Raw genomic sequence first — 17,554 nt, 5'->3', positions numbered from 1 at the left:
CTGTGCAACCACGAGAGCTTACTCCAGATTCGAAGCACAACTTGCTGCAAAATACAGGAGATTTTGGTTACTTTTAATAAATCTGTATCTATAAAACTTTATCACACTGTGAAACAACAAGGTCCAGAATGGATTCCAAAATTATTTTGCTCAATTTCAATGTGCTCAGCATTAAACAGTTACTGAACAATAAACCTTAAAATATATATAAATTGCTCTAGATATGCAATAAATGTTTTGGCTACACCTCAGATGTCTGAAGCTCCTTCTTTCTGAAGGTTTACAAGTGAACTTCAAAAGCATGAATTTAACTAAAAGACTTTGTTGTTTCTTTCTTTAAGGCAGACTCCATTAAAATTACAGAATCAGCGTGGTTGGAAAAAAACTTAAAAACCATTCAATCCAACCTTTAACCTAACACTTCCAAGTCCATCACTAAACTCTGAGAACTTGTCTACACATTTTTCAAATACCTCCAGGAATGGTGACTCAACCACTTCTCCTGGCAGCCTGTTCCAATGTTTGAAAATGCAAGAGGGAAGTTTGTATTTTTCAGCATATTAACTTATATCTTCTTGAGAAACCATGAAGTGCTGTGGAATACACACAATGAAGAGCTAACATAGTTCTCCAGGCTTAGGAGAGATCCTGAGTTTTCAGAATGGAAGATATTTTTAAGATTTTATTTTAGCCATACTTTTTCCTGGGGCAATAATCCAAAAATATTAAAATATGTTTGCTGGCACTTCTGCCCAGACTTTTAAATTACTATATTGTCCATTGTAGCCTATTAAAAATCCCAAATCAATCCTAGAATCCCAGTAACCACATTAAAACAAGTTTCAGCTGTTTTATCACATCATCAAGTCTGCCAAAGCCCTTGCTTCCAGTAATCACAGCAAAACAACCTTCTGTTCTGCTAGTTCCTTTGTTCAGCATCCTCAAACCTAATGCCTATACCCTACTCCCCATATGAATTTGTCAAACTTTAACTTCCAGGTCTTGTTTCTTGTTATCTCTTTCATTACCAGATGAAAGAGATCTTCACGCTTAATCAGGTTACCTCTTTCAATTTAGACAATTTCTAATTGTATATTCACACCTTTTCTTGTCTTGAACTGTTTTCTGAAATCATCCTTCCCCCTTCAGTGATTTTTTCTTAGTATTAGTAACATTGAAAATCATGTAAATGTAATTTTTAAAGAAGTTAACAAATCCTGCAGCCAGGACACAACAAGTATAAGCACTTTGCACATCCAAAGCAAGTTACAATCCCTGCTTCAAAGAGCAGGCATATGACTGAAGACAGTTAGAAAAAACACAACTTCATACTAGACAAACCAAGGTGGCTGACTCACTGGCCTAGAAGCCAATATTGTACCAATTTCAAAGCCAAGAGTACTATGTGCAGAAACTAACATTCAAAAGAATCTTTCTCACTGTCACTCAGAGGTAAAACTGAAACACCTTGCTCAAAAGGTGTCTACGGCTCCATTGCTCATATTCTCATAGATTTTGAGGATATTGCAAGATATTTGGCAAGACACTTCACAGTTTACCATAAGCTTGAATGCACTGTGGGGTTTTAGAGTAAGAATGGGTTAATCACAGAGAAATTAATATCTCCCTGGCAAAGGAAGGGTTTAGTTTCTCTCCCCTATGGGACTGTCAGTAAACAGGAAGAGAGGACTGTTTGATAAAATAAGATTCTGCTGTCCTACAAAAGAAAAGTACGATTCAGATTACTCAGAAAGCTGCTAGCTTAGCATCTAAGACAGGCAAAGTCCCTGTAGTCAAGAATGGCTAATTTGCTAGTAATGATTCCAAAGGAACTCTTAAAACTCAAGATCAAAATAGATTATTTTAGATATTCCCTGTTCCCCTACACCCATCACTGCTACCTAAATTATTTTCAGGTCTTGCTTATCTTGTAGCCTACACTCAAGATCTGTTTCATTTTTGCTGTGACTGAGAGTCATCTGATGTGGTGATGGCCTGGGCAAGAGGATAAAAAAGCTGCATACATAAGAAAAGGTAGGGTCCTGGTTTGGGCCAGGATAAAGGTGATTTTCTGTCTTGTACTTTTGTTTTCAGCTAAGTCTCTTGTAAGTAGTTGCACTTGCTGAAATTAACAGCAAGTTTCTCAGACAGTGTCTGCTTCAAGGACTGATAACACTTGGTGTTTATAGTTACTGCTAGAGACTGGTGTGCAGAGCCAAGGACACTGCTCAGCTCTGAGGAACATTCTACCCTCCAAGAGGGATAAAGAGGTCTCACCTGCAGCCCTCCTTTGGGGAGGAACAGACAAGATAGATGCCAGAATTGACCGAACAGAGTATTCCATCCCATACACGTCATACTCAGTGTAAATTTGAGGGATCACAAGAGCTTCCAGCTTCTGGCTTCCTGCCCTTCCTGCCTTTCCTGCTTCCCTTCCTTCACCCGGCATCCTGGAAGGATCCTGTCCGTTCACCTGCCTGTGGTCCTGATCCAAGCCAGCCCATATCTGTGTGTTCCTGCCTCCAGTTCCCGACTGCTGCCGACTCCAGGAGTCCAGCCTGGACTTTCCCAGGGCTGCCCTGCAGCCTTGGTGGTGATATGAGAGTTATTGGGGGAAAAGGGGGGAAGGAACGTGGTATCAATTTTCCTGTATATTTGTATATATTTGGTAATTTTTCCTATTTATCATTACTGTTTCATTAAGGTTGTGTAGTTTAGTTTCCAACCCATAAGTCTCTCTCCCTTATTCTCTCTCCTTCCTTTATCAGGGAGGAGAGAGAGATTAATAGAGAGCATCTGTCACTCAGTTTAATTGCCGGGCCAGTGTTAAACCATGACAGGTAGATATGTAATAAAAAACCAAGTCAAAGAAGGTTAGAATTTCTGTTTAATAGTTTTATCATTGTCTAAAGATATGATAAAATTTCAGGATAAACAGAAAATTACTACCTTTCACTAAATACTTTTTTGGAAAGAGTAGTTCTTCAGCTTCCTAACAAACACTGACTCCTAAAAAATGCTGCAGTCTCCAGAAAATTAAATTACAAAAAGTAGTGTGAGAATACTTAAAATTCCCTTATCAAATTTTATTTCTGGAGCTTTATTCTTTTTAAATTTAAGAGAAGCAGAAGGGAGAGGAGAGAGAAAAGGCAATTAGCTCTCAAGCAAGAGGAAAAATTTTAAAATATAACATTCACTTATAAACACATTGGGTTTGCTGTAGCAAAAGGAAAATAAAACCAGGTGAGGCCTCAGGTCCCAAAAGCTGAGCCTGCAGTCACTAATATGCTTTTAGGTAAAGACCAACAGAAAGAAACAACCCTGCACACTATGGATTGTGCAATGCAGAGGAAAAATTGTGCAAAGATGAAAAAGTGCTTCCTGACCCTTGCAGCAATCAGCTTACTCTTTGAAGCATGAGATTTGATTACCTTCATCTCAGTGGGTACAACCATGAATATCACTGTATAACTTCTAATGCTGCGCATATTCTATTTAATAAAGGGACAGTAATGTGAGAATTTCTGCAACCTGGGTAATAACTGCAATGAGAAATCCATAGCAAGAACATTTATAAGGGCATTATAATACATTAGCATTTAGATCTTTTCTTTCAAATAAAAAAAAATCTGATAAACCTAACAAAAAATCAGAAAAATCTAACAAAACCCCATGACAATTCCCCATGCAGAAAAGCAAGAATGCCCAATATTTCTGTTTATTCAACAGGATATGTACATATGAAAATATGTATATCTGACATGTGGCATATACCCCTGGGGTCTGTCATAAAGCTTGAATGCAGATTTTTGCAAAAGCCCCTAAACACCACCCATCAAAACAATCAAATGGGAACAGTGACAGTTCAACATCAGTGTCCTGCTCAAAAATACACCGAAAAATACTCAAAGTGACATGCCTGAACTACAGAATAACTTCAGGCAGACAACAATATTGGCTTATGAACATTTTTGGACAGCAGCTCCTGTGGTAGCACACAGCACTAATTTATCATTCATCTCAGCTACAAGACTCCTCACCATCTTCAACCCAGAACAATTTCAGCTGAACCTGTATGGAAACTATAGCACTTCTGCATATATCTGGTTACAGAGTCAAATACCACTTCCCACAAGGAATGAGAATTTGGAGGGGTTTTGAGGGTAGGAACAGTGCCACAGAGATACACTGTAGGCACAGATCAGAGAGTAGATTAGGGCCACTTGTGCATAATGCTGAGCTCAAATTCTTTCTTATGAAAAATACTAGGTTTCAATAAACTCCAATTTTCCCATCATATTTACCAAGTCCAGATCTGGAAGGTTCTTCAGATCTTGTTTTTAATTTTTATATTTCTCTGCAGTGTTAATGCCTACCAGCAAAGCCAGTACTCTGACACATGGGTATTCCTTCTCCCCATAGCATATATATGTCATGTACTGAGAGTTCAGAAGAAGAGGGAAGATTAGCTTTCTCTCTTAGCTTCTCTCTCTTAGCTTTCAGAGATACTGAGGAGGAAATACAAATGGCCTGATCTTCTCTGCTCTTTGTAACTTTATCAGTGTACCAGGCACATGCACTACCAAAGCAAAGCTTACTCTACAGAAGAAGGAGGGTTGATACCTGGGGTGTTACTGTCTGTTGGCAGATCCAAGGAACAGGGGACAAGATGCAAATCATCCTTTTAGCCAGGATATACAAAGAAAGGTATTACTGGAGGAATCAGAATTACCACAGTGTTTGCTAAGTGTACTTGCCTTGGCAAATGTTCAGTAAAGCCATTCTCATCAATGCCTTTTTAACAGCAATAGTAGCAGAAGATTTACAGTAAAATATCCTAATCTTTCCTGAGATTTCATTGAAAAGGCTTACAGACATGTTTCATTCAAACTTCCCTGTTACTTAAACATTACACCAACCTTTCTCTTAAGTTTTAGCTCTCCTACTCTACAAGTCCACCTCTGTAAAGCAGTTACCATATGCTCAGCTCACAGCTTGCTCTGGACTTTTCTTTCCTAAGACAAGATTTAAACATATAAGCTTAAATGCTTTGCTGAAGAAGAGCTCAGTTTCCAAGCCATGAACATTTTGGAACCAAAGTCAAATAATTAAGAAGTACACTACCTCGGCTTGGGGAAATACAAAAAGCAGTAGAGATAGCATGCCTTTAACACCTTCTTGTGAGTCCTTGCTGGGACAAATTCATGCTTGAAAGAACCAAAAAGAAACAGTAAAAAATCACCTTGTTGCCTCAAAGCTCTGTAATACAGCGGTGCAAGGGGAATATAATCAGCATTAAAGTGCTCTCCATAAACAATGAACAGTCTAGCAGCTTTTATCTACTCTGCACTTTAAGTTTCCACTGCTGAATATTTTCTGAGCAAAAGTAATTTATTGTGGCTTTTAAATTATACAATTCAGAAATGGTTAGGAAAAATGTTCCGTGTTCCAATACAATAATGACAAGTTTTGAATTTCTTAAGAAACTGGCAGCCTGCATTCATATTTTGAAAACTAACATGTACAAAGTACTAGTGACATCTTTGCCCCAAGCTGTAACTATTTATAAGCTGTCCAATCCAGCTCAGCCATAGAGTATTCATTTTCAAGTGAAGACTAAACCTGAATGTACATTTAAGATGTCACTTTGAGTATGCACTTCTCAACAAAATAAAAGGCTGATCATATGCCATTTCACATGTGCACCTGGGACAGCCATTTTTAAGAAATCTGCTTTCTGTACAATATTTTAAATGTGTATCTTAGTACAGACTTTTTAATTGACAATTAGATTTCCATGTAAACATAACCATTAAGGAAACATCCTGATGAAGAGGTGAGTTGTCAAGATGAGTTAGACGTGACCTTAGCTCTGTCCCCCGTGAATAAAAGGCTACGACACAATCTTATTGCTACATCCAGAGACAGATGCTCTGTAGGTGTAAATTAGCACGACTTTACAGAAGTCAGTCATGCTACACCTGGTTTCTATCAACAGAAGCACCATTGCACTTCTCTTCAACATCAGATCTTCTCTGTACTTCACATGACTATGGAAGAATACCAGGGGATCCTGCTGCAAACCAGCAAAACTACCATCCCAGAAATCTGCAGCTTTAGTAACACCAAAGCAAGTGGGGGCAGAACATTAATAGGTAAAGTCCCTTTGCCAGAGCCATCCATGGCAAATCTTTCAGTTCTCTTTCTAACCCCACACTTGCAAACCACAGAGCTATTCTAACAAAACAAAACAACAAAAAACAACGAACCAACCAACAAAACCAAAAAGCCTCCAGAAACCCCGCACAAGACACCAACAAATCCCCCCCCCCAAAAAAAAACCAAAACAAGAATAACCATTTCTAAAGCTAAGATAGCAAAAAAATAACTGTCCATTCATATTTTCCTCATATGGTAACTGAACTCTCACTCCAGATCCTCTTATTTTTTTTTCACAGTCCCCACTTTAAAAGACCAAATAATAAAAATATTAAAACATGAAGGGAGCTATCTGCAGAAGCTAGAAGCAACAGGAACAAATATATCACAAATGCCAAATCAGTGACATACAAACAGACATGTGGACAACAACACACATCTGGGGGAAAAAAAAAATAAATTTTCACGAAAGAGTTCTTAGCAAGGAAAATGTCTGAGACATCTGGCTAACCTATAAATTAACCACCTTTTCTTAGCAGCAAAGGGCAGTGCAAGTCCCATGGAGTGATGGGACATCCAAAAAAACACCTTGTACATTCCATAGTTTGTATTTCAGGTATTCTTCTGCACATTTGTAAAAATAAAATTGATCCTTAGCACTTGATTAAAATAGGGATACACCTTTGTTGAGATGGTATGCCTCTCCTACGTTTACCAGCAGAGAAATTCAGACAGACCCATCATGCATGATTTGGCATTAGACATCTCATTACCATGCATCTAAAATATTTGCTAAACTGTTTATTTATAGACATGGTGAATATATTCCATAATAACTCTGGTTTATTTAGGGTAGTATTCAAAAGTAAACATCATACCATTTACCCAGGCCTGTCAAATACTTAGTGACAATTTGGAAGCTGCAAGCAATGCACAGGTGTTATCCTGGCCCACTACAGAGAGACAGATTTTTCCTTTACATTACCAATACATTCTCTCAAGAAACTGCATTAAAGAGCTTTAGATGTATTAACAGCCAAATCACCCTTTTAAACAGAGCTTTTGATGTCTGTTGCGCAGCTGGTAGGAACAAGAACCAATGATACTTATAGACATTCTTGTTTCCTTTTGCATTGCTCTTCTTTCATTACATTTCATGGGGTTGGGTGTAAAGATAAAAGAAAAATCTTTATTAGGGAGAAGATTCAAAAAGAGGACAATGTCTGAATAAAAGAAAGCATCTTGGTGGTGCCCCCTGCTTGTGCAATGAGAAAATGAACCTTGTGGTGGTGCTTGCCAAAAGAGACTACAGCTGGATCCAAAATATTACTGATGGGTAACCAAAGTTTATATATATTGATAGAATTAAACCCTAACACTCTGGACTAATGAAGATACAGACATGCTCTTCTAGCTGATAGTATCTAACAATTTGTCAAGGGACTGTAATCAAAGCCAAAGACAGCTTGTTTACTCTGTATTAAAATACAATATTTTGCATCATACTGTTACAGTAAACGACACATATATCATCTGGTATTTTGGTAGAGCTTTAGATATCCAAGAGAAAATGGGATGCATCACTTCAGATGAGCAACCCCACAAAGAACAACTGTGATAGTCATAAAAAAAAAGTCAGTGAAAAAGACCATGAATTCAACTACACCAAACCCTCTGACAGGAAATTAGGTGACCCTTCTGCTTCACATAGAGGAGATTAAAACACCAGGTGCCTATTTCCCCTACTCCACCCTCATCCCTGGTATGTCCACAAATTAGTAAGAAACACAGAAAAATAGGATTAGTCATGTTATATGCTGTGCCAGTGTACAACACGCAACAATACAGACAAACTGTTCTTGGAAGAAAAGGAAATTTTGCACTGAAATACACTTGAGGTATCACTGATCTTACTCCATGGCTCTTAGAGGTCAAAAAAAGAGGTCAACTTACGTAGCTCTCCTACTTTTAGTATTTCACACAGCATCTTTGTCAGCTCAATGCTGCTTCGGCCAAACGGGCACTCATGCTTGTCTTCTCGACTGCTGTTTTCCAGGACAATCTGAAGGAGGAATAAAAAATGGAAAAGAACTGATTTGAAGAATCCATGAATGGAAGTATTTTCCTCCACATCCAAACATTTTCAAGATATGCCAGGCTGAATTTAGGCTACTGTATGTGGAGGCTGTGTTCTTAGAAATCTTAACCCTCCCCACCACAGCTAAATGCCCTCTGTTTGAGGCAGTCAGCAACACAGAAGAAGTCCTGATCCATGATCAAGTGGGAGGCTTTGCAGTTCAGCACCACCCTTAGCTTTGACAAAGTGCAGTAGAATCCAAAGAGAAAGAAATAGCTTTATTTCAATTTTTTCAGTTAAAGGATTTAAGATATAATCATTTATAGGCATGAACACACTAGAAAGAATTAAAAAAACAAACATACAAGCCCCAAAATGTGGGACCAAAGTTACGTTAAAAAAAGAGAAAATATACTTATTTTCTCTATTATAGAAGAAACATGTGCTTGCATGCAAAACATTTCAGGGATCACTCTTGCATCAAGCCTGTGAATACTGCAAAAACAACACAAGGAGAGTCTTTATATTCTCTGTGGAGTGACACTGCAAAATCAGTGGGAGAAAAGAATTCTTTGGATATTTTTATACCCATAAAGCTCTGTCATATCATATCCATTATTTCACTGCAGAAGAAAAAAATGTGCTATAAAAATACTATAGATTTCATTGAAGCTGTGAGCCTGAAAGAGAGCAAAATAGAGGCTGGAAAAAGAAAAGAAATGTTCAAAACAGATTTGCAGTAAGAATTGTCTTTGCAGTAACAGCCTTTGCCACCAGCTTTAACAAAAGAAAAAAACTCTCTCATCCTAAACAGCTGCTGGATAGCCTGCGGATGAGGGACAAGGAAAAAATTAATTTCAAAGGTAAGAAATATTTCAAGCACCAGAGAACTTCAGAGGCTAAATTTTCTTAACAAACTGGTGTTTAGACATTGCTCTCTGCTCTGCATGCCTTGTGTCTCCTTAGCTCCCATCTTTATGGTTTTTGCTTGCTTGGCTTTTTCTTTGGTTGTGTTTTTGTTTGTTTTTGTTTGTTTGTTTTGCTGTGTTGGGGGGGGGGGTTGTGGGTTTTTTTGTTGTTGGGGGTTTTTTTGGTCTTAAATTTTTCAGTTTTGTCAGCAAAGAAAGCTTTACAAGGGTCCAAGGTTGGATCTTCCTTCAAAACCATGTGATGGAGAGGACTGACACAACACTGGATGTCAGAAAAACCTTTCATACACACCCCAGATCTTAGTTGTGACTGTTTCATGCTCTCTTATGTACAGAAGCCTGCTCTGTGAAGCCATTAAAGGTAAAAGTGGGAAAACATAGAAGACTGTAGGAATACTGCCAGCTTCACACAGTATACCAAAGCCTCTTCACCAAAGAATCTACTTTAATCCTACTGTACAAGTGCAGGAGGATGCTGGTACTCTGCTCCCAACTCATCAGCCGGGGATGTAAAAGGAGAGGATGCTGTCTGCATTATGAGAGTGGATGATAATTTTCTTATGAATCCAAGTGTTGCTTTTTTTCCCCTTTTAAAAATCACCTAGACTTCCTGCAGAACCTTAGGAAATCCCTAGGAATATGATAAATATTTGACCCCCACAAATTTTACTGGCCTTTTCCAACAGGATGGTGGCAGAATCACGCTCACCAATTTGCCAAGGGGAGTTACTTTTCCTTCTAAAATTTTTGGTTTAAATTACATCTAATTGTTCCATGTCATGTCTGGATAACAGCTGCATCAAACCAAAGAAACACCCCTGCAATTTTTGTTTTACATTGCTGCAGCCACTGTTCAAGGAATACCTGAATAGGACTGCATTCTGGATGAGTCACAGTGCTTGGGTCTCTTTGATGGAGGATAGTGCTACATTTCCATACTCAAATGCAGAAACAAGGATAGAGCAGCACAAATTCAATGTAAAGCTGTGTCTCAACACCTCCCTGAGATCACTTCTCTTGTTTTATTATTACTGTGTTCTTTCTCTCACATAATAAAACATAAAATCTGCATGCTGGAGCGGGGGGGGGGGGGTGCTTCGACACAAATTTAGATACAGCAGAGAAACACTGGTAGTAAAATCAATGGAGAGGCAAAATGAAAGGCTAAGGGGGAGGGGAAGGAAAGCACTCAGATCAGTATTCCTGCTCGCTCCTGGCAAATGCATTTTGTCGAGTTTCACATTAATGAGATATATTAACATTTCATGAGCACATAAATATTTAATGGTGACACCATATCTGCATATATTCTAAGGCAGAATTACAGCAATCAATAAGAATGTCAGAGGAATAGTTAAGGCACTGTGTATTGCTATACAGCAAATTAAATGGCAATTTGAGTAATCAATATGTAAAGCAGACTTCAAATGATCGTCTGACACACTCTGCAAACGTCACCTTTTAGCATTTGCTGTGCAAAATATGGCAGATCTGACATGTTACATTTCTGTAAAAAAAGGAAGATGGAAGACCCTTTACTACATTTAAATATCTGTAGGCAAATTTAGCAGATACAGATCTTCAGTAAGAAAAAGCAATGGTAGAAAGGGAAAAAAAATTATTATAAATACTCAAAGAGAAATCATTTCTAATCTTGGCATCAGATTTACACCAGTCATTATTATATTTGTAATACTCTTTTCGTGACTTTGCGACTCATATCCTGTTCCACAGTAAAATGCTATAAATACAGCTGATAAGGGTATGATGTTAATGCTATTTCCTTTATCACTCTGGTTATGCAGGAGAAATAAGGAGGGAATGGACACATTTACTTTATAAACTGCTGGAAAAAATAGCAGGGAAGGAAACAGTACACAACTCTAGACTGAAAATACTTCTGTATGTCTACACAGCATACTGCTGGGTTGATTCACATTTCCATCACAACAGTTACTTTACCAAGGAAAGGAAAGTGGTGAGGAAATCACAAAGCCCACACAGCCTTCACTCAAATGGAGGTCTATCATTAATGCTTATGGAGTGGCTGCACTCTACTATCTTTCCCCTCCTCCCCCACATAAATCCACAGCCAGGTGCAAATCCAGACTTTTCACAATGGGCACATATGGCGGTTAAATTTTGCTTGGAGAAAACAAGTAAGAGAGGCAGAAACCATGGACACTGCAAAACAGTTGTCACCACAGAATCATAGAATCATTTAAGGAAAAGACCCTAAAGATCATCAGCTCCAACTATTAGCCTAGTGAATGGCCAAATCGAGCACTAAATCATGTCCCCAAGCAACACATCTATGCTGCTTCTAAATACCTCTGGAGATGGTGACTCAGTCAATTCCCTGGGCAACCTGTTTCAGTGTTTGACAGCACAAGAGGGAAGTTTGTTACTGTATTTTTCATAATGTTCACTTAGATCTTCTTGGGAAACCAAGAGTTCTGTAGAACACACAGAATGAACAGCTAACAATACAATCTAAGCCTCCTTTAGCACAACTTGAGGCCATTTCCTCTTGTCCTATCACTTGTAAATTGGGAGAACAACCCCCACCTTGCTACAGCCTCTTGCCAGGTGGTTGTAGAGAGAGATAAGGTCTCCCCTCAGCCTCCTTTTTCCAGGATCATAGAATCATAGAATCCTAGGGGTTGGAAGGGACCTCGAAAGATCATCTAGTCCAACCCCCCCTGCCAGAGCAGGGCCCCCTAGAGTACATCGCCTAGGAACGTGTCCAGGCGGGTTTTGAATGTCTCCAGTGAAGGAGACTCCACAACCCCCCTGGGCAGCCTGTTCCAGGGCTCTGTCACCCTTACAGTAAAAAAATTTTTTCTGATATTCAACTTGAACCTCCTATGCTCCAATTTACACCCATTACCCCTTGTCCTATCACTGGTCACCACTGAGAAAAGCCTAACTCCATCTCCCTGACACTCACCCCTTACATATTTGAAAACATTGATGAGGTCACCCCTCAGTCTCCTTTTCTCCAAACTAAAGAGACCCAGCTCCCTCAGCCTTTCCTCATAAGGGAGATGCTCCACTCCCTTAATCATCTTAGTAGCTCTGCGCTGGACATAGTCTATAGGATGAACAACCCCAGTTCCCTCAGACCTTCCTCATAATAGTTGTGCTCCATACTCTTCACCAGCTTCGTTGCCCTTCTCTGATCACCCTTCAGCATCTCGTTTTCCCTGTTGTAGTGACGGGACCAAAACCAAACATTTGAGCACAAAAGGATGAGCACTTCCCTACTCCTGCCATTTCTGATAGAAGCCAGGATGCTCATGGCCTTGGCCACCTGGGCGCACTGCCAGCTCATATTCCATCTTCCTTCAGTTTTACCTCCACTCTGATTTGCTCAGCTCTCCTTTACTTTGGTACCAGGAATTTATTTCTGCCAGATTTTCTCTTGTCTTTGCAGAGCTACACAGTTGGGAAGGTCCAACATAAAAAACATGGCTTCTCATACATTAAATGTTACACAGACAAAAAACAAACCCAGATCACAGGATGGCAATACTAAATGCTACAGATCCTCTTATCTTCTTGTTTCTTTGATCAATACTGCCTATTACCATAAGGCAAAGTAGAAAACCACCATGATGTGAAACACTCAATAGCAGCAACTTTTTTTTTTTTCCTTTGGTGAAAAGAAAAAAATCCAGATAAAAATCTCAAGATAAAGAAAACAAAAGGAAAACAAAATTCACAAGAGAGGAAACACAGGAAATTTGTATGATGAAGACATTAACAAGCAAGACAGAACAGAGTCACTTTTTTTTAAAAAAAAATTGTTCTGAAAATTCCCCAAAACCGCCACCAAAACTGCAGCTCAGGAAAAGGGTGAAAAAACCTGAAAGTGAGTAAGAGAAGCATAGGATGAGAACAAAATTATATGACAAGATGAATGATATTAACCTATTAGCGTAAGAGGAGAAAGGAAGAGGTTTAAAAATGTTTTTAAAAATGCAAGGAGGTGAAATTTTTAGGAAACCAGTGTTATCCATTTTGTTGACAGTTCTGGAGATTAAATTCTGTAGACTGTTAAGGCAGAGGAATTTGACAGTATTTGTAGCAGAATACAGATCTGTACACTTTTTAGTATTTTTAAATTGTCTTCTCTATATATTTCTCCACTCTTACTTACAACTTTGTGCTGTAAATGGAAGATAAACATTTTCAAATTACCAAGCAAAACCAATGAGTGATCAGAATGAACAATGAAGGTTTCATATTTCCCTAGGTAAAAATTTCAGGCAGTGTTGGTCAGGAACTGGTAAGAACTAAATTTCTTCTGGGATGTAGCTGTAACAATTTCCTGAAGTACCCTGTCTCCTCTGAAGCCACATCTTTTAAAGAAGTGGAAGGCAGCCCTCCAATATCTAATTGTCCAAGAAAGCATTTAGAGGAATACAGGAAAGAATATTCCTCCTCAGAGAATACATTATGTGGGGTTTTTTAACTTTAAGATCTTCTGTACTTCCCCTTGTGTTATAACCTATCATGTTCAGCATCACCCAAAGAAAGCTCACCTGCCTTTACAAGGTATCTACCAATGGCATGAGCAGTAACATCATGTAATTCATAAATTCAAGTATCATGCTAAGATTACAGAAAAAAGTACAGAATGTCCAATAGAAAAAAAAATGAAAAAACACCAGAAAATAAAAAGATTTTATATCTTTTCAGCTGTGTTTCTTTATGATCTTCTACTGAATTACTGAGTCTATCACTACACCTCAAGTGCACAAAACAGACCCTCATGGAGGCAGTGGACTAAATAAAGAATTCCCCACATTTGACTGCTATGGGCTTAAGAATCTTTATCAGCTTCAAGAATGAAGCTTATATCTGCAACTAAGAATTAATGACTGACAAAAGGCAACGTTTTGAAGACAGGTTTCTCATCAAAAGCTTTCTCGTCAAAATCCAGGAGGATGAAGCCACCAGAGAGAAATACTCCTTCACTGGGAAGGAATATCCATTTAGTCAGTCCCTTAATCCCTCACATTAAAGACTGAATTGGCTCAAATATACTGCCCACAGCAACTGCAGAGGTAATTCTCCAATTCCTGAACCAACTTCAGAGCTCTGCAACAAAATAGATTCATTACAATTAGAAGTAAATACAGAAGTGAAAGGCAAGATCCACTGTAGCTGCATCAACATTTATCATAAATCCCACAGCAGACTGTTCAACAAGCATTGCTGTAGTATTAAACCAAGCATTTCCCCAGACCTATTTTGTAGTACTAAAATGATCCTGTGTTAATAGATACCACAGTTTCTAGCAGTCTGCTGTGGGTTAGTATCAAGAGCTTCAGAGAGCAGGTTAGTAAGGACGGTAAAAACCTCCTTAGATCAAAAATGAAAAGTCAGGCAGCATTTTAATATCCAAAAATTGCTCTTCTTTTTCTTGATACTGATTTTCCATTCTTAAGCCTTCTCTATCACATATAGTAGGCCCCATTATTCCCTTTTCATATAGATGCTTTAAGTAACTCTATAAGGAAGCAAGTCCTAAGGATATGCTTCCTGTGAAGGATAAGGGACTCTACTGCAGACAGACTCAGCTTCCCTTTCTCCTCTTCACCAATTTTGCTTTTTCCATAAGGCAGTTTGTCATTTGCCTCAACTTCAGCATTGGTATTCTTCTAAGATCCTTCCCTCAACTCTGTCCTTTCTAACCTGTCTTTTTATCTTCATTATTTTATTTTCAGTTTCCCATTTATTTCCAATTTTCTCTCTCCCTTATCTCAGCCTTTCTTCACATTCCTGAGGCATTACAGCAATTCCTCATGGCAAAACTAATATAAAGCAACAGTTACATCTGCCTTCCTCAGGAAAGCACTAGAATTGCAATTTAAGTTTAAATTTGAGAGAAGAGCTGAGACTAAAAAAAAAAAAAAGGAGCCATTGACATGAGAAACAGAGAAGCAAAGCTATGCCTTATTTGAGGGACATCTAGTTACAGAATCATGTTAAGGATCAGACACTAAGAGTCTGATATGTGCTTTCACAACTATGAATAAGCCCTGTAACCTGCTGCTCCTGGGGAGAACTGCCTGCAGAAGGCACAGAGCCCACTTTGGCAGAGCAGGCAGGAAACAGGCACACAGCCATACTGGGCAGGAGAGAAAAGAAAAGCATCTAATCATTTCATCATATGAAAACATATAGGTAACAGAGCAAATTAAAGATGTTCTGGTAATACTCCTCCTTCCTTTGCCACTCCTTGCAGAAGCAACCATATCACTGTAAAGCATGCTGGCAAGAGCCATGATGAGAAGGGCTGGTTGCCATTTCTTCTTCAGAAGCAGCACCAGGTTCTATGAAAGAGGAGAAAACTAAAAAATGTGAAACAGCCCTACTAGATGGATATATTAGACCAGCATCAATCTTTCTAGCACATCAACAAGACTGTCTGCTAGAGCAGCAATGCAAAAGCTTCTGTCACAAAGTAAATGGGAAAACCTGTGAGACTATCTGCTCTTCTTTACCCACGTATACACATACCAGTTTTGCAGGTAGAGGGATCATGTCTCAACAAAACCCCACCAAATCTTTCTGTGCTAGTGCGAGTGCATGGTCTGATTCAAAACCTTCTGAAGACAACAGCTAGACCTGCAACAACTTCTTGGCCTTTTGGATCAGGACCTCATTCAGCCAACAGCTTGCATATACATGGGAAAGTTTAGCTGTGTGAGAATTGATCTGAACACATGCTGGACTGTAACACTGTCATGTGTATCCTATCGTGCATCCCACACAGGGCTGTGCAGATGCTGTTATGACTCTTTTACAGTTATCTTCCTCCCTCAGCACTAAAATCTGTGTTTATGCTGCAATGAGCCACTCTACGCTTTTGCCTCTTTACTATAGGACACTGAACCTCAATTCTGCCTTAACACACCTTCCTGGTGTGTTGGTGTGGAAAGCAGAGACATTGAGCGGTGTCTGGGAAAAAAAATCAAAATGCAGGCAGAAAAATAGATATCTGAGTAGAAGGTGAAAAGGATGTTCAGTCTTGGGCTCCTCACTACAAGGACATTGAGGTGCTAAAGTGTGTCCAAAGAAGGGCAATGAAGCTGGTAAAAGCACGAGACAATAAATCTTATAAGGAGCAGCTGAGAGAAATGGGGATATTTAGACCTGGAGAAAAAGAGGCTAAGGGAGACTTCAACACTTTCCACAACTATCTGACAAGTAGTTGTAGTCACATGAGGGTTGGTGTCTTCTCCCAGGTCACAAAAGCAAACAGAGGAAGTGGCATCAAGTTATGCCAGAGAGGCTTAGATTGGATATCAGAAAAAAAATTTCTTCACTGGAAGGGTTATGAGGCACTGGCACAGGCCACCCAGAGAAACGGCCAAGCCACCATTCATGGAGGTATTTAAAAAATGTGTGGATATGGCACTTAGGGATTTGGCTTAGTGCTGGACTTGTCAGTGCTAGGTTAATGTTTTGGCTTGATGATATTAAAGATCTTTTCCCACAAAAATGGCTCTAAGATTCCATGAAAGACTGGCAGATGAAAGAAGAGGATTTTCAAGCTGGGAATGACTGGTGATTAGGTCTTGCATGGAAAACTGCATTCCTTCGTGAGATACACCAGCAAGGTACATGAAACAAAGCACACTTTCCTTTTTACCTTTAACAGAACAGAAATAAATTACATCCATTTTCCTATCATTTCTGGAAGGGGAAAATGGCATGGCAGAAATCAGGCTCAGTTTTATTTCAGGAAATGCTGAAATCATACGTTGGACCACTCATATCTGATCAGGTGAGATGAGTAGGCTTTAGGAGACTTTGTGAAATGACGGAAGGACGTGTAGGCGGTTTCCTATACAACAACTGCACAGATTAGAAAGTATACAGCAGCTGGTCTGACTGTGACTCAACCCACTAAAGTTCTGAAAGGTCTCTGCAGGATGCCAGCAATCTTCCTGCCTGCATCACTGGCCCTTGCAAACAGAACCCGCTCCTCCACTGTGATTTCTGATGGTTTCAAAAGGAAAAGAACTCTCTCTCTCAACCCTCTCAACAGCATCAATTCAAGTAGCTGCTGGGGAGGAAGTGTCTCTGCATCTCAGCTGTATGAATAACCTATTTTCCAGCTCAGTAGATGCAGGAGAAAGGGGATTTTCTATTACTGACCCTAAGCCAGCTCTATTTTTTCCTTTTCAGGTAATGAAAATAACTCTTGGCTCAGCCAGAGTCCAAACATTGCTTTGATCTGGAGCATTTTATAACTTTCAGAATTTGTTTTAAATAGAAGAACAGAAAATTTAGTAATGTACACATCATTCACAAAAATGTAGTAGAAATGGATCCATTATAAAACATACCAAGGCATTAATAAGCCAAACTT

General features: G+C 39.1%; 1 protein-coding gene across 2 annotated transcripts in view; it reads right to left on the bottom strand.

Annotated features, from left to right (window-relative positions):
* The window catches only part of ELMO1 (engulfment and cell motility 1), a 313,181-nt gene that overhangs the window by 146,170 nt on the left and 149,457 nt on the right, over positions 1-17,554 (bottom strand). For both annotated transcript variants that reach the window (XM_071736038.1, XM_071736039.1), the window contains exon 16: positions 8,113-8,221. In XM_071736038.1, coding sequence (XP_071592139.1) covers positions 8,113-8,221 — 109 coding nt within the window. The remainder of the gene's footprint in view (positions 1-8,112; positions 8,222-17,554) is intronic.

This window comes from Heliangelus exortis, chromosome 2, assembly GCF_036169615.1.
Source record: "Heliangelus exortis chromosome 2, bHelExo1.hap1, whole genome shotgun sequence".
Lineage (NCBI taxonomy): Eukaryota > Metazoa > Chordata > Aves > Apodiformes > Trochilidae > Heliangelus > Heliangelus exortis.
Note: the sequence above shows the minus strand (reverse complement) of the source record. Positions and strands in the feature narration are given on the sequence as shown.